The sequence below is a fragment of the Ostrea edulis genome, chromosome 1 (genome assembly GCF_947568905.1).
Source record: "Ostrea edulis chromosome 1, xbOstEdul1.1, whole genome shotgun sequence".
Lineage (NCBI taxonomy): Eukaryota > Metazoa > Mollusca > Bivalvia > Ostreida > Ostreidae > Ostrea > Ostrea edulis.
This window is the reverse complement of record NC_079164.1, coordinates 25860134-25887023: the sequence shown is the minus strand read 5'-3', so window position 1 is coordinate 25887023 and position 26890 is coordinate 25860134. Positions and strand designations below refer to the sequence as shown.

At 36.1% G+C, this 26890-nt stretch overlaps 2 protein-coding genes across 4 annotated transcripts; both read right to left on the bottom strand.

Annotated features, from left to right (window-relative positions):
* On the bottom strand, positions 1–7487 carry LOC125663986 (uncharacterized). Of its 2 annotated transcripts, none has more exons than XM_056162622.1 (6): positions 5841–7487; positions 5497–5546; positions 5167–5388; positions 2207–2342; positions 1259–1349; positions 1–341 (listed from the first exon to the last, which is right to left on the bottom strand). In XM_056162622.1, the coding sequence occupies exons 1-6, from the start codon at positions 5915–5917 to the stop codon at positions 204–206; spliced, it is 714 nt and encodes a 237-aa protein (XP_056018597.1). In that variant the 5' UTR covers positions 5918–7487; the 3' UTR covers positions 1–203. The 2 variants fall into 2 exon arrangements, with proteins under 2 accessions (XP_056018597.1, XP_056018246.1); XM_056162271.1 differs by having other exon boundaries at positions 1259–1293; positions 5841–7485.
* Positions 7488–9588: 2101 nt separating this feature from the next.
* LOC130046631 (uncharacterized) lies at positions 9589–24801 on the bottom strand. 2 transcript variants are annotated; one of them, XR_008802061.1, is made up of 7 exons: positions 24518–24764; positions 23636–23688; positions 23339–23497; positions 15322–15469; positions 15203–15234; positions 12784–12996; positions 10358–10485 (listed from the first exon to the last, which is right to left on the bottom strand). XR_008802061.1 is itself a non-coding variant. In XM_056160535.1 (6 exons), the coding sequence occupies exons 1-6, from the start codon at positions 24598–24600 to the stop codon at positions 10061–10063; spliced, it is 900 nt and encodes a 299-aa protein (XP_056016510.1). In that variant the 5' UTR covers positions 24601–24801; the 3' UTR covers positions 9589–10060. The 2 variants fall into 2 exon arrangements, 1 of the variants encoding a protein (XP_056016510.1); XM_056160535.1 differs by lacking the exon at positions 12784–12996 and having other exon boundaries at positions 9589–10485; positions 24518–24801.
* Between the last annotated feature and the right edge of the window lie 2089 nt (positions 24802–26890).

Genomic DNA, 26890 nt, shown 5'->3' with positions numbered 1-26890 from the left:
TTTTCTTTGATTGCAATCTTTATTTAATCGTCAGATACAAGTTTCTGAACATTTTGTAATGGTATCGTCATAATCGCCAGATGACTGACTACTGGTTGCATCTTTTTTGGCAGTCTTTACAGTCGGTGTTAGATAATCATCGGATCCTCCACTTTTATAACTGACGCTGGTATCGTATCCCTTACTGTGTAATGATACTGATGTTAAGCTCTTCCTTTCCTCCGCTTCGTCATAGTGAACATCGGCATACAGACGAAAGGATCTTTCGCTGATGGTAAGGTACGAATGGAAATCTGGATTTTGTTCCGCGGTCTCAGACATCTCCTCGCTGTTCTTTGTTTCTAAACGATAGTTAGAATTGATGACACTCTTTATTCATGATACATATTTATCGTTATGATAATTTTACAAATATACAGTATTAATCCGTATTACAAAGTTGTATTTTTAAAATCAAAAACTTTATCTATTTTAAAGATTTATTTTGCGAATGGCATAATTTCAATTCAATCAATTTGGAATTTCATAAATTCTCATATTGTGTCTCTACATATTTATAGAAATATTAGAGTCTTTCTTAGAAACGGGGCGAAATTGCAACACTTTGTTATGAATAGATACATATTGCGAATGTTCAACAATCTATATGATATCTACTCAGTCACAGATTTAAAAATGTTTTGTTGATTATTACATAATTAATGATTGTTCTTTATCTTATCAGCAAATTTGAATCGGAAGTTGGCGATAAATATGGCATATTTACACTAGCCCAAACACTGAAGAATAGTGTCGCAGATGATGTTGTCATAATACAACAGAATAGGATTATGATGTCATAAAGAGAGAAAAGTTGGCGACTTTTAATGTTATTGATGATATCCCTCATTAATGAATCTGAAAAGTTTTAAACATTTTATCGCTGAATTATTCCGTTTGTGAGCCTGCTTCTTTGATTTCGCGGCAATTGACATTTCGTGTACCATACTAGATTTTGCATCTTACTGTTCATTAGTTTATGGTAACAATGACTACAGTGAGTTTATTTCAATAATGCTATCATTTCAGTAACAGCATGACAGCTTGATTAGCCTGCAAATGTTTGGGTGAGGCTTCATTGAAAGAATGGCATAACGTGGTCATCCAAGCTCACTTTTACTGAAACCACATGGCCAATCAGTGATTGAAATTTGCACGCTCCATCAAGCGAAGTGGCACGCTGTTATTTCAACGATAATAAAAATATTAGGACACTTACTCGTAGCTGTTTTTGTCCCCCTTTCCGAGTTTCGTCTACAGACAAATACAGTAGAAATGAATACATGTATCTATGCGTTGTTATTACAGCACTAAATAAAAATATAGTGAAAATAAATATATGTATCTATGTATTGCTAAATCTTAATTTCTTGTTGAGTCACCTTCCCGAAAGACAGAACAAAAATTTCAAATTCCTAGAGCCTTTTTAAAAATACATTGACATTTGATGTTTGTCACTTTTACAACTTGTCCTCCATATGAATTGATAATCATCTTAAATTTCTGATGGTTTTTATTAAACCTAAATTTCAGTCATACACACACACAATGAAACAAACACTGATGCACCCGAATTGCGACGTAGTCGATAAGGGCCAAGGTTAAAGTTTTTCAAAAGTATGTCAAACCCCAAAGTCAAGATTACAAACTTAGAAACGAAAACTATTATTACAAAGAAGACACATGTGAAATAGCAAAGCCTTAGCCCAGTCCGTTCAAAAGTTATGACCAAGGTTAAAGTTTCAAAAGCAGGTAATAGGGCAAGGTCATGAGGTAAAAACAAAATTGCTACTTAAAGAAAGGTCTTTTCAAAAGGAATATACATGTGGAATATAAAAGCTATATTACTAAACATTCAAAAGTTGTGGCTTTGGTCTAAATTTTTCAAAAGCAATTCAAACGGTCACGAGGTCAAATTCTTTGATAACCAAAGAAAGGTTATGTCACAAGGAATACATTACACTTGTAACATATGAAAGCTCTATCAGCATCTATTCAAATGTTATGACTAGTGTTAACGTTTTGCAGACAAACAGATGGACAAACCAAAAAATGTGTGCCTCCGAATCTTCAATTGGGGGCATAAAAAGAGAGATAAAAGTTTTACTACAATAGACAGAGATATTGTCACACAACAACTGATATTATAATAGATAATTATCATTACCTTACTACAATAACTATGCAGGAAATGCTCAGCGTAACCACTAAAACCAATGAGGCTGCCAAGGCAATAATAACAACGTTGAACACCGTTAATGGCGCTGCACTATTCTTCAGCACTGGTGTCGTATCTTGAGCATCTAGATAAATAAACAAATCAGTAGACGGATGATATAGTTGTGGTACATGTACGATACTGTCTGAATCATCATAGAGAAGCAATCACTCATTGTCGTTATATAGGAATCAGTTTGAAATATTTAATAATGCCATATACAGAATGATTTGCATTGCATATGACTCGATGTAATGAGTGATTATACGACCATCCATCTACAATTGTATGCTGACTGATAAACTGTGGCTGGTTCAAATTGACATTTCTTTTCAATCAAGGATATCACTTGGCATTATGCGTATCGTGTCACTTTGGGTGGTTCAAACTGGGATTGGCATAACATGAGTAAACTTAACACAATATTTAATCTGCATTGCGTTCAGACTACGGTTTTCAGTAAGATTAACTTAAACCACTACGGATTGAAATGGGTTCATGTTATCAATATTTATTCTACTCGAATGTGCTCTGCGACTATATATACCCGAAGTGGTGTAAATCAAATTCCAAAGAACTTTTAGTAAACTTGAAATCACAAAACTTTTCTTAAATCAACATCGAAACGTATGGCTTTTCAACTCTTTACACGACCATTCCTCACGACTAGAATTTTTGACATCATAGACAGTTGCTTTGTTAACAAAAATGGAAAACGCAAATATTCCTATCTAGTGATCAGTCATCCAAAAAATTATTTTGTAAAACGCCACTCTGATTCCAGGCACAAGTACACTGAAGTTGAAATTTTTAAAAAAAATATGCTAGAGTTCCTCATTGACAATATCTTCATGGTCTCTGGTGATCAGGTCTTCCAAGAGTCGGTTGGAATCCCCCTGGACACGAATTGTACTCCTTTGTTAGCTGACCTGTTTCTATTTTTTCCAATGAAGCAGAATTTATTCAAAAACTTCAACGTGAGAAAAAAAAATCTCTTGCTGTGGCCTTCAATTCGACATTTAGATATATGGACGATGTATTATCTATTAATGTAAAACTTATACGGTTAACAATTATAATTTTCATTCAGTCGATTCGATATACCCAGTGAACTCGAAATAAACGACACCACAGAGTCGTCCAATTCTGTTTCCTACTTAGATATTTTATTGAAAGTAGATATTAACAACAAATTAATAACTCAATTTTATGACAAAGGGGATGATTTCAACTTCTCCATCGTCAACTTCCCATATTTATGTAGCAATATTCCATTATCACCTGCAAATGGTGTTTACATCTCTCAACTGATTCGATACACAAGAGCTTGTTCTGTGTATGGTCAGTTTTTAAATCAAAGCAGTCTACTGACAAATTTGTTGATGATGCAGGAGTTCCAACAGTCTCGTTTAAAATCAACATTTCGCAAATTCTATGGTCCTTATAACGATTTAGTTGGAGTCAAATGCTGTCTGACGTGTTTCATGCCGATTGTTAGGGCGTTCTTGGCACACTGATTTTGACTACGGATAACTCTGTTTACCTGATCAAGATACAGGGATCACGGCAGGTGTGACAGAAATATCTTCTATGAAACATGCCAATCATTAATTTCATTTTAACATAATAATTTACACTGTATCTTATCTAGGTTAAGTTAACCCATTGCAGGTGTTTTGAAGTGGGTGAAATTAGTTAACACATTGTGAATTCTGCGAGTTGCCTGAGCTAATAAACTGGGAAGTGTGAACCCAGTCTTCGAGTCATTGTGTCTCTCGCTTACGACATTTAAATAAATATAGACCGTTATTCATTTAAGAAATAAGTTTCATTTTGAACTATACATGAGGGTCTACACTGCGAAGCTTTACGCCTGAATACAGATGATTGCGCGGAATTCAATACGCATACGCGTACGATTAACCATAAAAACATTGACCGCTTTGTTTAAGGTATGCCAACTGTGCTACTTCATAACATTTAATATAACACTATAAATGTTTCGTGCAAGTTAGGGTAAAACCTTTGTCATCCTTGGCTACTCCTCGGTTGACAATGATTTTCTGGGTTAACAATTTCCAACATTGCCCTCACTTACAGGCAATATTCATGCAATAACATCTCGTCAATCGTATCTGAAGCGGATTATTACATCAATATATAGTTATAAGATGGATGTAAGGAAAATAGCAATTTTTATGGCCCTGGAGTCAAAAAAGCTATTTTCTGAAGCCACCGAGGGAAAAGCTTTTATTGATGAGAATGACTATAATCTTTTTTTCGAATTACCCATTCTCTCAATGTTTTATTATTCCGAGACGATGTAAAAAGACTTTATATCAAACATTGTTTTAACATTGGCCGAATTGGCCAGTGCTAAAATAATGTTTGTAAATGTTGTGTAAATAATGTTTTAAAGAAACAGTTTCATGAAATTATAAGGAATACTATTATATCGTTTCAATCAGTTTCCGTGAAAGTTTGATAATGCTGTTTAAGACAAATTGCAAATTATTAATACCGCAAAATACTTATTTTATAATTTTTATTTGTTATTATGATGTATTATTTGAAGAATCAACAATCAAATATAAGATTGAACCTATAATTCTAAAAGGGTGGAATTACCTTAAGACTTTATTTATCATCGAACATTGGTGGAAATACCAAACTTTCCTTAAACCATGATTACAGTTTATCTATCATGACGTCTGCTAATAACAATATGTCATAGGCCTCAGGATGGAACGCTCCGAGCGCCTAGCGAGTATTTTAATTGGTTAAAAATATCAATGAATATTAGATATAGAGTAGTGGTGATTTTGCATTTTCTGGGAAATAAACAGTTTTATTGTATTACTTTTATAAAGAGATAAATCAGTAGACGTGTAATAATGAAGAATATAAACCTGATGATGATGATGATGATGGTGGTGGTGGTGATGCTGCTGAAACCGATGTTTGTTGTGTAAATGTTTTGTACGTTGAAGTGATGTTGAAGCTAACACATCCTACTGCTGGGTCACAAAGTTCATCCACAGAACAATTACACTTGAAGTAGCAGTTCAAACCATATGTATTGACGGTGCAGTCCTGGGAGCAGTTACACCCATATTTACCGGCTTTGCATGCTGAAATGAGTTGTCAGTTCAATGTAGTTTTCTATTTCTTAGAGCCGTGTTCACACGATTTGTTACATAAATTCTCTGTGCCAATTATTTTGGTAGTACTTTACTTACGTTCACATTTATCGGGCCCTACTTTGAAGTTGGCTTCACATGACAATGGCCTGTGTATGATAATTGGCTGTGTTAAAGTTCATTTTTGTGGAAAATACATGCACATGAATATGTCTCCATATCAAGAGTCCTAAAAGGAAATCTAAATTTGAGATAATATGAAGAGGTACATGTATGATCATATAGGTACATTGTTAAGTAGATTGATAAAAACTTCTATTCAGGTAAATTCAAAATACAGGAAATAGATCAAACAATTAGATTATGTAACATTTAAACTTCATGATAAATATCTTGCAATCTTTTTTAAACAATATTTAAAATTTGTAGAATAACTGAATTACCAGTTGTTTACGTGACAGTCCCCTTCAGCAGGATGCACAAGTTTAAGGAGAATCGTAATGAAGACGAAACCTGACATGTCGGGTAAACATTCGATGACATTAATATTAAGTACATATATTCTGCAAATTTTTACTTTCAGCTTTTGCTCGATTTTGAACTCTAGAATTGTTTCCGGAATTCACACCAATATTTACAAGCTTCATTTCAATTAGTAATGAATAATTCTGCACACACATTTCATAATTTGCGGAAGTATATCCATTATATTAAATATTGTAAAATATAATCAGACCTTCATCGGACATCGTTAAACCTTAATTGATTCTACTCGACCTAGTATATTACAAAAGCATAATTAATCATTAATTAAAGAATCCGCCTGATAGATAAAACAAAAAAACTGGCTGTAATAACAGTCCATGACTCATTGCAGTGATAACAGACACAAGCAACGTTTACCAATTTATTCATATAACAGCAATGACACATTCGGGATATACTGAAATGGACAATATCGGTCGCATGTGAAAATTTTGTGGGGTAACTGGGGAGTCGCCCAGTGAGCCAGTTTAACTTAACTTGTAAGGGGTACACTGGGGGGACCGAGTAAAACATTCAGTGCCCAGACCTGAACGGACGCCAGCGTTCTAAGGAGGTAAGCGAAACCCGCCCTTCTCACCCTGTCTCCTGCAGTGCTACCTGGTATGTACATTATCATGTTGGACATAAGCCCCAAACATGCATCAGACTGTAGCATCCCCTCACTGAAGTGAGATGGATGTAGGCCCAACCGTCCCCGGTGGTGGCCCCACTATTAGTACTGTAAATTGCCCCCTGCTTTAGAAGCAGGTGGGGGAAACAACCAGGTCTTGGAGCAGAAACAGTCATCACATACCATTACCGACTCCCCAGTCTCTCCCCCCCCCCTTAAAGATGCGACAGTCTAATTAATTAGACTCAAATACACTGTATCAACAATTTGCCTTAAAATTAAAAATTCCCCCTTAACATTTAAAAAAGTTGTTATTAAGGCACTTCATCTCGAATGGCAATGCAGTCACACTTGGTGTGGTCCAGGCTTTACCATTTACTTATCCAGGTAACCTGTTGGGAGTCTTCGTCTGTTGCGAAACCTATGAAAGAGAAGGAAACAGCAGAACCAAAAGGAAAGAACATGTATATACAAATTAAAATTGGGTGAGGGTGGGTGGGTGCTTCGGTTGGAAAAATTGTAATGAATGGGTTCGATCACAGGGAGTACCGAGTGTGACGTAGTGCATACAAATTAACTTCTACCATCTAGCCGCGAAAGTCACGTAGACCCGACCTACAGGGTGTATCAAAATTAATACGGACTATTTGATATAAACTCAAATAATCTCGATTAATTAAAGAATCCGCCTGACAGATAAAACAAAAAAACTGGCTGTAATAACAGTCCATGACTCATTGCAGTGAATAACAGACACAAGCAACGTTTACCAATTTATTCATATAACAGCAATGACACATTCGGGATATACTGAAATGGACAATATCGGCCGCATGTGAAAATGGGGAGTCGCCCAGTGAGCCAGTTTAACTTAACTTGTAAGGGGTACACTGGGGGGACCGAGTAAAACATTCAGTGCCCAGACCTGAACGGACGCCAGCGTTCTAAGGAGGTAAGCGAGACACGCCCTTCTCACCCTGTCTCCTGCAGTGCTACCTGGTATGTACATTATCATGTTGGACATAAGTCCCAAACATGCATCAGACTGTAGCATCCCCTCACTGAAGTGAGATGGATGTGGGCCCAACTGTCCCCGGTGGTGGCCCGACTATTAGTTTACTTGTTTTAACTTTTACGACTTTTAGTACTGTAAATTGCCCCCTGCTTTAGAAGCAGGTGGGGGAAACAACCAGGTTTTGGAACAGAAACAGTCATCACATACCATTACCGACTCCCCAGTTCGGCCACAGACATTGGAACAATGTCCCCCACGAAAAAACAATTGGCAAACAGCAACAAGCACGAAATGATAAATTACTTGTGCGGCAGGTAAGAAAAACCTTGACATTTGAAGAAGAAAAAAATTCCTTGATATTGTTGAGAAATAATTGATTTCCCAGGACCAACATACAGATGAGTGCCATCTGTTCGGAACAACTCAATCTCAGTAGCCTTGATGACATGGTTGTGTCCAATGTACAAACCTCTAACCTGGTTAGCCATGAATTTTTATCATGCAACTATGGTCAACATGCCTATATCTTCTAGGTACTGAAAACGTGTCGTAGGAGTGCCATCCGCATGAAAAGAGCAATATATAAGTAATGGGAGGGGGGCTATAAATATGCCTTAATTGGTAGTGTTGGGCAGATAATTTGACAAACTAGGGGTTTGCCGGTTTGGTTGGTCTTGGACCTAGGTGAAAATACCAACACTTGACCTAGCTGGTTTTGAGAAACTTGTGGAATCGACGATGACAAAAATTACTGACTGCGCAAACCGTAAAAATGCCAATGAAAAGACTGCTGAAAAAATAAAACATGATGACAAAAAAAGGCGAGCGACATACTGCTGTTAAAGCACGAAAGATTTTAACAAATAATTGGTAAGATATAGGAAGTCTTGATATATTGAGACACCTATAAACCGCTTGACACCTTCTAGGGATGAGAGAAATTTGATTGGTTGTTATGTACATCAACCAGAATTCGCTGTGAATTTTGCCCCAAGACATAGCAGGGTTGGAGGCCTTACGGAGTCGGAATTGCTCGTCATACTTTTGCCAATTTTGTGAACGATTAGCTGCAAGCCTTATATCTCGCATGTACTTAAGCATTTCTTGGGCCGTTTGACTATGTTGAAGTACAATGCTCATGTAAATCATGAAGGCTGATGTCGACTTTTCTATGCTCAAAAAGGAGTTAAGTTTGCGCTTGACTACGCATAGCTTGCCATTGACAAGTTGTAAATCCCCGTGGGACTCAAATTGCTCCAATTCCGTAGCCGATTTGAGTAGGACAGACAGATCAATAAATCCCCCCCCCCCTCCCATATTTTTTGCTTGAGTTTAAGTGGGACATGACTGCCGATATCATCGCATGTAGATGTAATTTGACAAGGTAAAGCCAAGGGTAAATATGCCGTTTGGTCCAACAAAAAATTGCAAGACTCACCCGGGTTATCCGGTGTATTATCGATTGGGAATCGAGGGACCTCCTGAGGGGGCTGTGGCTGCCCATCTGCAGGGGCTAGTCGATCCGTCCAAGGTGTGGCCGTGTGATTTGGACTTCGTTCCCAGAGTTGAGCTGTTGTCCGACGATTACGTTTCATCCCGACCCCCCTGGCCGTGGATCTCTGAGTCGCTGCTCGTTTTTTAGGTGGCATTCCTAATGCAGGAAAAAATTGTCAAAAACCTATGTGTAGGGAATAAATCCAAAAAAGGGGAGAAAAAACTCGGCCACGTGCTTGGTTTCCGCCTCAAATACAAGAGCCACATTGCTGCTTCGGTTGGAAAAAGTGTAATGAATCGGTTCGATCACAGGGAGTACCGAGTGTGACGTAGTGCATGCAAATTAACTTGTACCATCTAGCCGCTAAAGTCACGTAGACCCAACCTATAGGGTGTATCAAAATTAATACGGACTATTTGATATAAACTCAAATAATCTCGATTGTTTGTATTGTTACATAGAACACATATATCCACCATTATCCTCCAATTTTTACAAATCGAATATGAATAACAAGCCATGGTGTATGTTGTACTTTGTCACCACCGTGACTTTTATTATGGCTGATAAGACAAAAAGTGTTTTTCATGTTACGCCAAAGATGACATCAAACAAATCTTTTGTCTTAGAATGATATGATACATGTACACAAGTGGAGATGAGATGGAATATCATTTTAATTTTCCTTCATAGATACATGTATGTACCTAGATTCTTCAAATATTGGAATTATCAAAAACTGTACTAAAGTTACGTGTACAAGATTTCTGAGATTTGTTTTTGAGAGGCAAACTCAATCATGTTTTTATTGTATGGACTTCTAATTATGTATTCCAATCAAAAGCAACATCCTCCTATGAAACGTAATGCAGCATACAGACATGCAGACATGCATGTATTCATGATTTTGGGTTTTTAAATAACCACTTTCTCTTTGTTCGCGGCACAACTAGACACGAAATTCCTGTTTTTCAGGACATGACGCAGTATGTCGCTATCACCATATGCTTGACTTTGGTCTGTTGATACTTGTAGTCGGTGATTTAGGATTAGTTTCCTTTTCCCATTTGGTATATATTACTTTTTGACCTTCGTCCTCGTGAAATAGGTTGATCAAACATTCTGGTTCTATCCCGACATTCAACTCCTCGACTTTAGATTTTGACATACTGTAAGATGAATGTGGAAAACTGCATGAAGCCACATCACACCCCTCGTCATTTTCATTTACCATTGATGATCTGGTTCTTAGAGATAAGATGTTGTAGCTTCCTCGTTCCGAATGGTCGTACGTGTTTTCTTCATTGCTATGGCGTAGGCTATTGCTGAATATACTCGAATCTGTATAGTTGTAGGAAGCATATTCAGAATCATCTTCAGTTCTTCTTGTTTCAGCCATGTGCAAGTTATTTACCAGTTTTTCTGGAGAGAAAAAAGATACGATCATATAGAATTTCAAACAGGACAAATTATTCTTTTGTTTTTGTTTCGATGTTTTCTACCACACTCAACAATTTTTACAGTTATATGGTGGCGCCCAGTTTTTATTGGTGGAAGAGAGAACCCAAATACAATGTACCTGGGAAGAGAACACCGACCTTCCGAAATTAAACTGGGAAACTTTCTCACTTACCGGCGCGAGCGGGACAAATTATTCAATGTGTAATAAAATCAAATATTCTGTGTTACTGTACATGTATGAAACAAAAGTAAATTAACATTGACGGTGGACATAGTATAAATCGAGATAAATCAGTTTGAATTCATGGTTTCATTTCTGTATGAGTGTTACGTTATTTACAATGTTCATGTCACTATGTCTTTACTTCACTAAGTGTATAAACCGGTCACGGTAGCTCAGTGGTTATGTTTTTCGTCAAAAGTTCGGCATTTAGAAGTGATAATCACAAGTCTTTGAGATATAACCATAGAAATGGAGGTCTCGTGTGAAAGAATCCTCACTGCAACGTCCTTCAGCATTAAACATCCATCTACATGTGTGGTACTTCACCTACAGCCGGTGACGTTTCATGAGAGAGAGAGAGAGAGAGAGAGAGAGAGAGAGAGAGAGAGAGAGAGAGAGAGAGAGAGAGAGAGAGAATTTGATGTATTACACATTGACTCTATTTATCTTATATACTGATAAGACATTGATTTTCTTGCCAAATATTTCCGGGGGTTGTTTTTGCTTTTTGATTCTTGCTATTGTTTTGTTGTACAAGTATTCCTTTTAATTTGTACCAGATAAAACCTCACACAAGTGCGGGAAATCACACTTAAATGATATTTGCCTTTTCAAAAGATGAATTCTTCAAAACCATGCTTCAGTTGTAGACACATTTGATATCTCAGTCAATGGATCGGATGAATATGAGTTATTGTACCTATACTAGATTCCTAAATTTCATAAAAACCCTTACAAATAAAGATACATTGCTGGATCCAGTAAATGTTCTATAAAGGCCCTGTCTTTGCTCCTCACGAAAACATTAACAGCTGTGAAGGAGAAACCTCAAAAGTATTGTGCGACTACATATACCAGAAGTGGTGTAAATCAAATGTGGATTCTAAAAACTTCTGAAGAATTTTTAGTGAATTTGAAATCGCAAAACTTTTCCCAAAATAAGTAAATCAAAAGGTATGACTTTTCAACACTTTACACTACCATTCCTCACGATTAATTAAAGACTAGACGTTTTGACATTATAAACAGTTGCTTCTTCAAAATAATGGAAAACGGAAATATTCGAATCTAGTATTCAACCATCCAAAAAATTCCTCTGTTAAACACCATTCTGATTCCTCGCACAAGTACTCTGAAGTTGAAATACAAAATATGCTGGAGTTCCTAATTGACAATAATCATCTTCGTGGTCTTTGGTGCTCAGGTCTTCCAAAAGTCTGTTGGAATCAACATGGGCACGAATTGTGCTCCTTTGTTAGCTGACTTGTTTTTATATTCCTATGAAGCAGACTTTATTAAAACACTTTTACATGAGAAGAAAAAATATATCTTGCTGTGGCCTTGAATTTGACATTTATATATATCGACGATGTATTATCTATCAACAATGATAATTTTCATTTATATGTCGATTCGATATATCCCTGTGAACTCATCCACTTCTGCTTCATACTTAGATATTTTATTGGAAATTTATATTAACGGCAAACTAACAACTCCACTTGACAAATGACAAACGGGACGATTTCAACTTCTCCATCGTCAACTTCCCATATTTATGTGGCAATATTCCATTATCACCTACATATGGTGTTTATATCTCTTAATTGATTTCATACGCAAGAGCTTGTTCGGCGTGTGATCAGTTTTTAAATGGAGACAGGCTACTGATAAACAGGTTGATGATGCAGGGGTTTCAACAGTTTCGTTTAAAGTCAGTATTTCGCAAATTCTATGGTATACATGTATTATCCTTAGACGAATTTGATTTTACTTTGTAAGCACTCTGTTTTCCCCAATAATAGCTCTAGCAAGTTCATTCGGATTTCAAACATTTCGGTTGAGCACAACTCAAGAGACATAATTTGTCGAAATGCGCATCTGGTGCATCAAAATTGGTACCGTATAAGTTTTACATATACCATTTAATTTGCCAATACAACCTATCATTCGTTCAAATACTGTCTGACATGTTTCATACCGATTGTTAAGCCGTTCTTTGCACATTGATTTTGACTACGGATAACTCCGTTTACCTGATAAAAATATAGGGCTCACGGCGAGTGTGACCGGTCGACAGGGGATGCTTACTCCTCCTAGGCACCTAATCCCACCTCTGATGTGTCCAGAAGTCCGTGTTTACCCAACTCCATTTTGTATTGCTTATAGGAGTTATGAGATTGATCACTGTTCGTTATCTTCATCTCTCATAGAAGAGTTTGTATCATAAGAATGCAAAACCGGGTCACCTAAGATAGGAACACAATTTGTAAATACTGAAAACCCGATATTTAAAAACTACATGAATATTGTTAACGAGAAACACGGGAATGGCATTTAACAAAGTAATTTTTGGATGACTCATCAAAAGATATTATTGTTTCTGAGGTCCATTTTTACTGAAGAAATGGTGATAAATCCATTGTAATTTTTATTTAAAGACGGAACTATTTACAGTGAACAAGTAACACGAGGTAAACAGCTCTTTAACCGACTATATAAGCATAAAACATATAGCGCAAATGATAATTATATATATACATATGCATGCCCAGTCATAAAACAGACAAATCATTAAACAAAAACACATATATGTATATTGACACCACACGTCATATAAACAAAAACACATATATACAGAAGAAGCAGGAATGAGAAGGAGGTAAAAGTATAGGTGTAAAAAGGTGTAAAGTGTTGAGAAGCATGATTTCATGGTGTTGATATCGAGGGGGGGGGGTGTTATTTCAAATTTATTAAATGTTCTTTGGAATATTTGAGAATTTACAGTTGATTCAACCCACTTCTTGCATGCATGTCGTGGAACAATGCGTCTAAAGTTTCTCCATGACAGCAGTTTATATTTTAGGAAGATTAAAGATAGGATATTTGTAGAACATTTGTCGGATCCAGGAATGTATCTTTGTCAGGGCTTTTGTGAATTTTAAAAAAAAATCCTATATAGACCTGGTAGGTCAAATTCATTCAGCCCCTTGAATGCGATATTACAGGTGTTTTAAACTGAACATGTGATTTCGAAGAATTTCATCTTTTAAAAGAGAATAGTTAGTATATTTTTGATTAAAAAATATAGAATTAAAGTCAACTTCTTTTAAATTACAGTTGTAATAATGACCCTTACAGACGATGCAATATTGTTTCAACTTTTGTCAGCTGGAACCAGTCCTCATATAACCTATTTCATCATATTCCTCATGTAACCTATTTCATCATATTTCTCATGTAACCTATTTCATCATGTTCCTCATGTAACCTATTTCATAATTTCTGGTTTAGTAAACAGAGACGGATATATGTATATAGTAGACATTTTTAACCTGACTAATATTTGTATTTTCTATCCATTCTGACAGAGTGTTAAGTTCCCCCATCTAGATTTAGTTCATCTGGTATAATTTTTGACAGAATTCATAATAGAGATTAAATTATGTCTGCAATTGACAAATCGGTGCTCTGAATTTCGAACCTCTTAAAATGAGTGACTTCAGATTGAAGGTTTTAACTATATTTACATCCCTAATGGCATGTCCAGCTTGACTATAGTTAAAAGTATAAAAAGAATATGTAGGAAATTTTTGAATAAGATCGTCTATATCTAAGTACTGTAAAGCGTGTTTGTAATTTTAAAAATGGATGCAATAGTAGAGGTATACTTGTGGGTAATACAGGGTGTTGACCTGAACTTGGAATACAAGTCTGAACTTTATTATGACCAACAATGTTGCTTATGTTGATAGCATATATGATCACTGTTCGTTATCTTCACCTTGCATTCCTTTGTTAATTAGGTTAAGTTTAAGGGACGGGCGGTGTGTTTCGAATTACCATTCGGTGGCATGCAAGGTGAAGATAACGAACAGTGATCAATCTCATAACTCGTACAAGCAATGCAAAATAGATAGTTGGGCAAACACGGACCCCTGGACACACCAGAGGTGGGATCAGGTGCCTAGGAGCAGTAAGCATCCCCTGTTGACCGGTCACACCCGCCGTGAGCCCCATATCCTGATCAGGTAAACGGAGTTATCCGAGAGTTGGGCAAACAAGGACCCCTGGACACACCAGAGGTGGAACCAGGTGCCTAGGAGGAATAAGCATACCCTGTCGATCGGTCACACCCGCCGTGAGCACGACGATGTCCATGACTACGTTTAGTTTACGTAAATTCTCATCACATTCACATTATTTCTATGTGGACTTTCAAGATTTCCCACAATTTTTATATTATAATTGTGCCCATATGTAAATAGCGACTAGTGTCTCAATCGAGTGATAATCTCATTGGGGTTATTTAAAGATGGGTTTTTAGTATGATAGTTGTTTTCTAGAATTCTGACCCTCATAGATAAGATGATTTGAAAGCATATTAAATCCTAAATTAATTCTACACAGATTGGGTGGATTTTTAAAAAGTACTCTAAATCAAATTTTACTCACTGTATTCACGTTGGTATACTCTTTTGTTCAATCTGAAAATGTTTTAGAAAGAAATAAAATTTGAGGCATGTGTAGAAATAACAATTTTAAATGAACCAGATTATAGTGTTGTGTAATACCGTATCAGGATAGCAGCACAGACTATGCTGAAGAAAACTACAGTTGCCGAAGACACCAGCAGCGACAACGGAAATTTGTTCAGACGATTGTTTTTATGAGAATCCTGAATCGATCTCACTGGAGGACTTTTTGGAAGGTCGGAGGAATCTGAAAGCATATCTCACAGAAAGCCACAAGAGTTATGGAAATGCATGTATGTGAATATCTGCTAAACGTTATTTCACAAAAATATTAGATTTAATTTGCAGTAATTCCACATTTAGTAATTGAACTTATATATATACAACAACTGCCTTTCAAAAGATGAAATTCTTCAAAACCGTGTTTCAGCTTTAGACACATTCAATATCCCAGCCAATGGGTCGGATGAATATGAGTTACCGTACGTATTCTGGATTCCTAAACTTCATAAAAACCCTTACAACGATACATTGCCGGATCCAGTAAGTATTCTACCTACCCTCTATCTTTGCTCCTTACGAAAATATTAACATTTGTGAAGGAGAAACTTCAAACGTATACGTACTGTGACACTATATATTCCAGAAGTGGTATAAATCAAAATGTGGATTCTAAAATGTTCTAAATAACTTTTAGTAAATTTGAAATCGCAAAACCTCTCTTAAATCAACATCAAAACGTATGATTGTTCAATACTTTACACGACCATTCCTCACGATAAACTAGAGACTAGACTTTATGACATCATAGATAGTTGCTTCAATAAGAATTGAAAAAGGAAATATTCATATCTAGTGATCAGTCATCGAAAAAATTACTCTAATTCCACGCACAAGTACTCCGAAGTTGAAACATATGCTGGGGTTCCTCATTGACAATGTCTTTGTAGTCTTTTGTGATAAGGTATTCCAACAGTCTGTTGGAATTCCCTTGGGCACGTATTATGTTCCTTTGTTACCTGACCTGTTTTCATATTCTTATGAAATAGAGTTAAAGCTGACATGAATTAATAAATACGTACACCTTTCTCATCTTATCCGCCATATTTCTCTCAGGTAGCCTAATTTACTCTACCCGTATATACCCTAAATGTTATTGTCACACCTGAGTGATTTTTCTAGGTGGACTCGACCAGTGCACCTCTCCGATAGTAAAATATAGGGAATGAAAAACAAATAAAATCACATTTCAAAACATTATGCTTTGCTCAAAATTACAAAATATTTATTGTATACCAATATAACATTCTGAAAGTTTAGATAATTTTGACAAAAATGCAAAAAGGAGTTTTTCTTGCATACTTGCAAATGCATGCAAGTATTTGCAATTTCTTATGAAATAAATGCGGAAAATCATTTGCCAATTACATACTGATAGAATGGAATAAGCAAAGAGCATAAAATCTATTATTTATATCAATTGCAAAATACAGGTACATGCCATATGCATAATATGTAATGCACATGGCATATTCGCCAAAAAAAAAAAAACCAGTATCAAATATGGACGTCTACTCAACAGGTATCGGAGATGTGCACTTACCGAAAATATTAGATTCTCTTTATAATGATGAATCCTCGAAACAAAATGATAAACTCCATTTTGATCTCGTAGAACTTTACAACACGTTGTCGTTCCATTATACAGACTGTGACACACTTCACCCGTGCCAAACAGGGTGTTTTCAATCAGGGGAGATGTCAGAGTCGAAATTTGTTTTCCTGTATTGAATGCTTGTCTGGTCGAGGTTTTGCAGTTTATAGAAATCGGGAATCTAATGATATACACCTAGCATCTGGTTGGATATATTGCGTGCACAATTCAAAATTTATTGATGATTATATACAAACTTGGATATACAAATAAGGGAATAATGATAGAAATATACACCTGTATGAAAATGCGGGTATTGCATTTGCAATCAATAATAAACAATTGATTACACAAAGACACATATAAAAGGAAATATATCAACGAAAATATAATTTTATTGTTTCTTTGGTGACCATATACTTATTTACGGTCTATGTATGTCCATATTCATTGATTTAACAGGAGAGAGAGAGAGAGAGAGAGAGAGAGAGAGAGAGAGAGTCTTACTTGTATGAACAATGTATCATTTCACAGAAGGAAAGAAAATCGATCACTGATATAAATGTAAGCTTACAAGCATTAAAAATTTCCAGCTATTTAAAATTTGTGAATTACAATATATTGGAAACTTACAGGACTTCATGCTTATAATTGAATTCATTACAATTTTTAAAAAAAATAGTTTTGTTTGCCGAACTATCTATTTTGTATTGCTTGTAGGAGTTATGAGATTAATCACTGTTCATTGTCTTCATCTTGCTTTGAACTGCGCATGTAGAAAATACTGACTTTGTATGTTAGAATAACGGAAAGAAGTAAATTATCAAAAACGTGGGGAAAAGCAGACCAGCCTCCCTGCCCACCCAACCCCCTGTATACGTGCCTAAAACAACATATCCATTCGTGTTAAAAGAAATGGGCATACCTGCATTTCATTAAAATCCAAAGGAAATAGAATTTTTTTGTTCCCCTATTAATTATTTTGTATGTAAGATTCGTTCCCGACTTTACAATCATGCATATGCTTTCAGTCAGAGCAGAAATGAATTCATTTTGAAATACATTTAGTTTGAATGTAAATATGGGGTTCCTTCTTTTAATTTCATCAGACCCATTAAAACCCCCTCCCCAAACCATGCAGCTTTGTTTTTATTGATATCTAAATCGGTATATGAATCCGGATATAAATTATATCGTGTTTTTTCGTGATCATATAGATATTGATACTAATAATGAAAAAGGAAAATGTTTATACTCTTGTCTTTTGCATATCTTACTAGTGCATTACAGTATATTGACACTATCATATCAAATAAAACCTCGACACGAATTTTACTGATTTATGAATACTAACATCTTATATATATCGAATACATTTGAAATTGAAATTTCGACGTACAGAGGTATGTCTATTTTCAGTATATATCCATTGCGCCAGATCTACGAAATGAAAATATTTATGAATAAATTACACTCAAGCCTGAAAGTAATCATTATGGCATGTTATAGAAACGTTAAAACACACATATGATATAGTCCTGCAATGCATGCATGCGATTTTTCTGAAGACATGTATTTATGTATTCGTGAATGAAGTTCCTACGTTTAAAAATAGCTTGGTCTTTATGCATTTTGTTTTGTGATTTTAGTTTACCATTCCTTACACTGCGTAAATGAAGGAAAACTTGGTAAAGGGTGCAATTCTACACCATACAATCAGTATACATGCATATGTTGCAAAGCAAAATGTACATGTAATAACCAGACATGCATTGTCATTTTTCATGGGGGAGGGGATACAACAGGATGAAAAAAATTGGAAAAATGGATTCTTCAAAATTTCTTGCCATTCGAAATAATAATTTAAAAAGATGAACGAAAACAGCAATAAAATAAAAAAAAAAACCCAAGATGTTTGGTCCGATGTTCAGTCCTAATGTGGGTGTGAAGGGTTAACGAGTCTTTTACTTTGACTGCCTCAATAATTTCCCCCTACACTTCATTTTCTTCAATCGTTGGGGGTGGGATGGGGTGGTTAGAGTCCTCTACTATGAGTACCTCATAATATCTTCATTTTCTTAATTGGTGGTGGTGTGTGTCTTCTACTATTATATCAGAACGTTTAAGCTGGGGTCAAGTGAGGGGAGGGGTTGTCACCCAATATATCTTTTATTTGGATTACAAAATAACAAATAATGGATATTGTTATTAAAGGTGGGGGATAGTCACTCTTGTCCCCTCACCTTGATTCTATGTGTTTGATAGCGACGCATAATATGATAAACTCAATTATTGCATTTTGCATTAGTATAATTAATTTGCGTCGAGTTCAACGCAGAATGCAATAATGCAAAATAGCATAGATATATAAAAGATCTATTGAATGCCAAATCAGCATAAAAGGAAGTAATTGAAAATAACATTATTTAAAGATATGTTTAATCTTTAATTATTGCGTGCTTTAAATGAATCAAATAAATCTGTATTATCTATCAATGAGAACAATATTGAGTTATGGTTCTATTTTATTGAATTAACGATATAATTTGTCTTGATAAAAGCGTGATTATTACAAGATCACCGGTTGAAACCTACCCCTCTCTCTCTCTCTCTCTCTCTCTCTCTCTCTCTCTCTCTCTCTCTCATCCCATGCACTCGTACAGTGTTTTATATGCAAATTATATATGCATAAACAATTTATGTACCTAAATAATTTCCTGATTTATAAATCTGCAATACTCTGACCAGTAAGTCATGCGATATAAAGATTCATGCACAATACAGGGTAAATATTATACTCTCATACTTCCCCTGATCGAAGATAGCTGATCGGCACGAGCTAGGTGTGTCGCAGTCCGTACAATGAGCAATGACATTTACTGTACAAATACAAATGAAGTGTATCGTTTTGTTTCATGGATTATGCAAATAAAGGGAGTTTTACTACTACTTAGAGTATTTTCGACAAGTGTACACGTACATCTGCGATCCTTTACATATGTTACGAGTAGACCCAGGTAAATAATCGTCCGCATTCGATGCATTTTCATGGCGAGCATACATGTCGCGTGCATAAGTAAAGTAGTATTTATGTATTTACTTTTTTCTTGAAGTGTGAATAATATAAATTTTATACCCTTTGCTTATTCCATTTTATCAATAGATGATAGAGGAAATATTTCTCCGACTTTTTTGTATAGTTTTGACATATTTACTGCAAATGTACGAACATTCACGTAAAGAAAAGGCATTCTACATTTATTTATCCAAACCGTTAGAATGATTTACTACTATACGATATGCTTATTATAAATTTTAGCACTGCGTGGTGTTCCAAAACTTGATTTCATTTCGTTTTGATGTCCTATAAATTAGTATCGGAGATGTACGTGTTTACCTGTCGAAGCTACCCACACAGGTAAATCGAAGACACTGATGTGAAGTGAAGCGTAAATACTCATCCCCTTATATACCATGCGAACCCCGATACATATAACAATAGAATATCCAAATAATATGGCGGATTAGTAAAGAAATATGGCGGACTTATAGAATTATATTATACTACTCAAAATTTGATAAGGATCACTAGGTTATATGTGTGTAATTTACCACTAACATAACAAAAGCCATAAATTTGACTCAGAAACGTGTTTACTCAGGTTATGAATGAAAATTCATGAACGGCATGCACTTTGATCGATAAGGAATGCTTGAAATCTGATAACAACACCAAAAGGCATTTCATTACAAAAAGGTAACAGCAAACCAGAGAAAGAATTACAGAGTTTTTGGGGATAGTCCATCATTACACTTAGTCGATGAAGTGTCAATACCGGCCTCCCCTTGCGTCAATGACGGCTTGACAACGTCGAGCCATGGTGTCAATAAGCACCCGGATGTTTCCAATGGGAAGCTTGTTCCACTCTTCCACGAGGGCGTTTCTGAGCTCTTCCAAAGTCATGGGTTGTGCTCTACGGTGTGAAAGGGTAACCTGCAGCATCCATCAGGATGAACTCAGGGCCAACAGCACCAGCGTAGGGTCTGACGTAAACATCGAGGATCTCATTACGGTACCGCACCCCCGGCATTGTTCCTCTCTCCGGGACATGAAGATCTGTTCTTCCATCCCTGCTGATTCCACTCCAGACCATGATGGAACCACCACCATAACAGTCATGTTCACTGATGTTGGTATCATGGAAACGTTCAAGTTGTCGTCTCCACACTCGGTGCCTCCTGTCTGTAAAGTCCAAACAATACCCGGACTCATCTGTGAACAGAACTTGAACCCAATCGTTCTGTGTCCAAGTGACATGATCTTCAGCCCAGTCCAATCGCTCCCGCCGGTGTCGAACAGTCAGAGGGACTCGAACAGGTGCCCTTCTCGAGTTGAGACCTGCATTGTGAAGCTGATTCCGTATCGTCTGAGTGGAGACATTCATCCCCGAGGCGTTCAGGAGATCGTTACGTACGCTGGTTGCTGTCCCGAAGGGATGGTGTCGTGCCTGAAGAGCCACAAAATGGTATTGGCGTTGGGTTGTCGACCTCTGACGACCACCCCATGTCGGTGTGCTGCTGTACCAAAAGTTTGCTGTCGGTTCCAGGCCCTGTTTACAACGCTCTGGCTGACGTTTAGTGCATTTGCAACGTCACGTTGTGAATAGCCAGCGTCAGGCATTCCAATACATCTGCCCAGTTGTTCTATCGTCAGGCGACGCCTTACACGTTGAGGGGGCATTGTGTTGATAAACGTAGTGTAAACACTCAAGTGAGTTTAAAATTTTATAAAGAATCAGACACCGATGCCTGAGTGAAAATCATGCAATGGTAGCAAAAGCATAAACTGTGATGAGCAACGCATTTCCCATGGCATGAAATGCACGTGCGAGTTTGTTGAAGACGTTTTTTATTTCATTTGGTCACAATATTGCCAGTTATCCAGTTATTAATTTTTTAAACAGAAAAATATCTATCATCCTTATCAAATTTTGAGTAGTATATATTTATTAATTCATGCCAGGTTTAATTCAAAAATTTCTAGATGAGGACAAAACAACCATTTTCATTCGAATGTCGATTTGATATATTTCTGTGAACTCGAGATGAAAAACACCATGAGTCTTCCACATCTGCTTCATACTTGGATAGCTATTAGCGGTAAACTAAAAATCGAGTAAAGCTACTGACAAACAAATTGATAGTGCAGGGGTTTCAACAGTCTCGTTTAAAGTCATCTTTTCGCAAATTCTATGGTCGTTATAACGATGCAGTTGGCCAATACAAGTTTTCATTCGGTCAAATGCTGCCTCACTTGTTTCATACCGATTGTTGGGCTGTTCTTGGCACAGTGATTTTGACTACGGATCACTCTGTTTACCTGAGCAAGAGATAGGGCTCACGGTGGGTGTGACCGGTCGACAGGGGATGCTTACTCCTCCTAGACACCTGTTCCCGTCTGTGGTGTTTCCAACAGTCCGTGTTTCCTTAACTCGCTATTTTTTTGTATTGCTTATAGGAGTTACGGAATTGAATACTGTTCGTTATCCCCACCTTTGATAATGCATATGTTGCCACGAAATCGGTAAAACGTAACAAAATTATTATATCATCTATTAACTTACAAAATTAATTTTAATAATTCATAGAATACTTTTGAGAAAGAAAATATCGGTATCTAGTGGTTTTGGTCTCCAAATCAGGTTGCTCAACGAGGGTTTTACTTCACGTTTTGTATATTTAGAGAAAATATAATCACCATTTTAATTGTAAGTGATAGGATAATGTCCTCATAGGGAAATCTGCCTGTTGTATAAGTCATGGGGATATATGTTGTATAACTCACAGGGAAAATCTACCCGTTATATAACGCATGGAAAATCTACCTGTTATATAACGCATCGAAAAGCTACCCGTTTTATAACGCATGGGAAATCTACCCGTTATATAACGCAAGAGAAATCTTCCCGTTATATAACACATGAGAAATCTACCTGTTATATAACGTGTGGGAAATCTACCAGTTATAGAACGTATGGGAAATCTACCCGTTGTATAACGCTTGGGAAATATACCCGTTATATAACGCATGGAAAATATACCTGTTACATAACGCATGGGAAATCTACCCGTTATATCACGCATGGGAAATCTACCTGTTATATAACGCATCGGAAAGCTACCCGTTATATAACGCATGGGAAATCTACCCGTTATATCACTCATGGGAAATCTGCTTGTTATATCACTCATGGGAAATTTATCTGTTATATCACTCATAGGAAAGCTTACCGTTATATAACGCATGGGAAATCTACCTGTTACATAGCACATGGGGAAATATGTTGTCTAACTCTGGAAATCTATTGTATAGCTCATAGGGAAATCAATCTGTTGTTCAACTAATATAAAATATTACCCGTTTCATAACTCTGTTATATAAATGTTTATAGAGAAATTTACCTGTTGTATATGAGGAAACATTGGTGTTGCTAGTACATCCTGTTGCGGGATCACAAATCTCATCAGCAGAACAGTTACATGTGGAGTAACAGCCTACACCAAATATATTGTTGGGACAGAGTAGAGAGCAGTTACAACCATATCTACCAGCCTGGCAAGCTGGAAAGAAGAAATATATCTATACCTTTCCTCAAAAGAGGTACCTTATTAGATTTGATATAAAACCTTTTAACAGCGCGGCAATCTAGTACGCTTCTCTGATGGAGTCATTTTTTTTAAATTTAGGATTGAATTTACCTTCACATTTTCCAGATTCCAACAATCTGGAATTTTCTCCACATGGGTTAGACCTGGAATGAAAATAGCTACATGTGCCGTAATGTATAAAAATACAATTTATGTAAACGCGGTTATATCTAACCCTTTTTATCATTACACGTAAGTCATAGATACTTATATTTTCTTGTGCTTGTTATAGATATCGAGTTAACGTTATATGTACTTTTAGCTATTCTTGATATTTCTGCTAGACTTGCAACTAATTTGATTGATAATGTTAAATTTTTATCATCTTCTACCTCAGGAGAAGGTTTATGTATGCTCTGCCTACTTCTACACAATAAAATACATGTATGGTCAAAATGAACATGGAACTTTTGAGTTTTTGTGGTTTTTCTAGTTGTTTTTATGCCCCTCTCTCTCTCTCTCTCTCTCTCTCTCTCTCTCTCTCTCTCTCTCGCCGTAAGCGCAAATTGAATTTCATTTACCATTCAATTCAATTCGCTAATATGCAAGGTGTTTATAATGTCGATAAAATTAACCGATTTAGAATTCCTTGAAAACCAACAAAATATTCCTGGCACATCTGTATATTACAAAACGACAGAAAATCGGCACTTGAAAGACTTGCAGAAGACGTAAATTACTCCTTAAATTTTCGCTTCTTATTTTCTATCCGTTACAATTGTATGAACTGCCACACCTCCCAAGCATATATGTAACATATGACAAATGTACATTGTAATGTAAAACTCAAACTCACCTACAAACTTATGAAAGTAAATAAAGGCAATGCAACACACAGCATAGTATGAATTTATACAATTAAATATGTGCAGTATACATTTGAAGTTGATAGAAGAATAATCTCCAGCTGTCATAATTAGCATGGTTACTTACCCGTTTTTGTCACATCCTGCTGTAGAATTATATACCGGAATCGCGGTCAAAATAACACATACGATTAAATTACATGTATACATAACTATTGTTTCTATATGTCAAACATTATATGTAAGCTATAACAAGATCTCGAAAGGTTTTACATCCAAATGTGCATGTTTATATTCAAATTCAATTTGGTTTCATCATAGATATTGTACACTTAGCATTATGCATTTTAATGGCAATTTTCCGGAATTTCCTGCATCAACAACATTCAGAAATAAAACCACACTTAATAATGATGTGAGTAATTTAACGGGAAGTTTATATATCAGCCTGCACACATCCATTACAATACGAAGATGCATGTATATCACTTTCATCATTTAAAACTGCTTTAAAAATTATATCGCTTACAATCTAGTAAACTTTTTGATTCTGGTAAACGCAAAGGAAACATTTTGTATTGTCAACATAAAAAAATGCAAGCAATCTAAATGCAGATCATAAAAATCACTTCTTAGGAGATAATTCCATTTATTGTCACCATACTGAAAATGCTTGTCAATTTTTCATCAAATGCCCTGAGTTTACTCATAATAGATTTAATCTAATCTCATCTATCAATGACATGCAACTTGCTGTTCCTTTATCTATATGGTGAAAATGTCTACGTTTTAAAGAGATTGTGTTTTGTTTTTAATTTTTGAAGAGTATATCTTGGATACTAAAACGTTCTTATAAGTGTCTTATTACATACAGTTGAATACAGAAAAACTTAACAATTCTATCGCTCTAAATAAATTTATTCAACAGAAACAAACAAATATCGAATATAAATAATAAGTAAGCAAATAATTATGCAAAATAAAATAAAATGACTATTTGAAAATAGAAACAGAAATAGCACACGTCTGCTTCTGCAATTCTGATAGTCAGATGTACTCAACCGGGGATGACAATTGTCCAGTTTACACCCTGCGACAACTTCGTCATGTCACAGACATGAATCACTGTTTAAAAGCTGGACTGGTGTCTCCACAACAAGAGAATATGTGGTTCACGGTAATGTCTGTCATTTGAACCGTAGAAATTCTGGTTCTCAAAATACATCGAACACTGCCTCAGAGCGACTGCAATATTCAAACCTCTAACGACGACGGTTTCGAACTCCGGCATATTACGTTCATGAGTGGACATGGGAACGAAGTTTCCGTACGAATTTAAAACAGGCACTGCAATGACCATCAAAAGCAATGTCTTAGCAATTCACCTTCAAAACTTGCATTACCCTTTACAACACTCTCTTATATCCACCTTTGGAAGCTGTGACAACCCTCCAGGAAACTAAGCTACATGCGCTATCCGCAATGATACAGTTTTCGGGGGGGGGGGGGTTCGTGGTACATATAATGTACCTCCATCAATGAAAAAATACTCCGTTTATCCGATGAAAACATAGTGCTCACAGCGGAAGTGGACGATCAACAGGGGATGTTTACTCCTCCTAGGCACCCATCTCTGGTATATCCAGGGGTCCGTGCTAGCCCAGCTCTCTATTTTGTATTGCTTATAGGAGTTATGAGGTTGATAACTATTCGTTATCTTCACCTTCCTAATTTATTCAGTTCAGTTTACCTGATAAAGATAGAGAGCTCATGGCGGGTGTGACCGGTCAACAGGGAATGCTTACTTCTACTAGACGCCTTATCCCACCTCTGGGATTTGTCCAGGTGTTCGTGCTTTGTCGTACTCTTAATTGCGTATTCTTTATGGAAATTATGAGATTGATCACTGTTCGTAATCAGTATACAAAGAACGACCTCAATTGGCCAGACAGCATTTTACCCAATGACAAGCTGTATTGGTAAATCAGATCGTTACAACGACCATAACGACCATCAAATTTGCCTATCAGATACACATGAACAGGCATCAACACAACTCTCGTCACTCTTCTGGCAATTATTTATTTAGTTGTTATTTGTTTAAGGGTTAGATTGTTTGTATTGGTAGGGAGGATCCACTAGGCCGCCCTGCGTCATAGTCATTAAGGTGACACCATGGGTTTTTGCTTTTTACGAAATTATTATGCTGATATTTGCACTATTGCTATACCTCTTACACAACAATTTCCTGATTTATATATAATATACTGTTAAATAATAAAACGTTACGTAAAATTTCTTATTCATTTTAAGATATTTTATAATTGGTTTAATGATAATACAAAAATGATGTAAACGCTGGGTTAGAAATCAAAGTGTAATTGAGTATATCTCAAATTGTTTTTTCTTATTATGATATTTTTGTGTCATTTTAACACATATCTATCTAGCTGCAATAATGTAACCATCTCCTATTTTTTTTATTCTGACATTTTCGGGA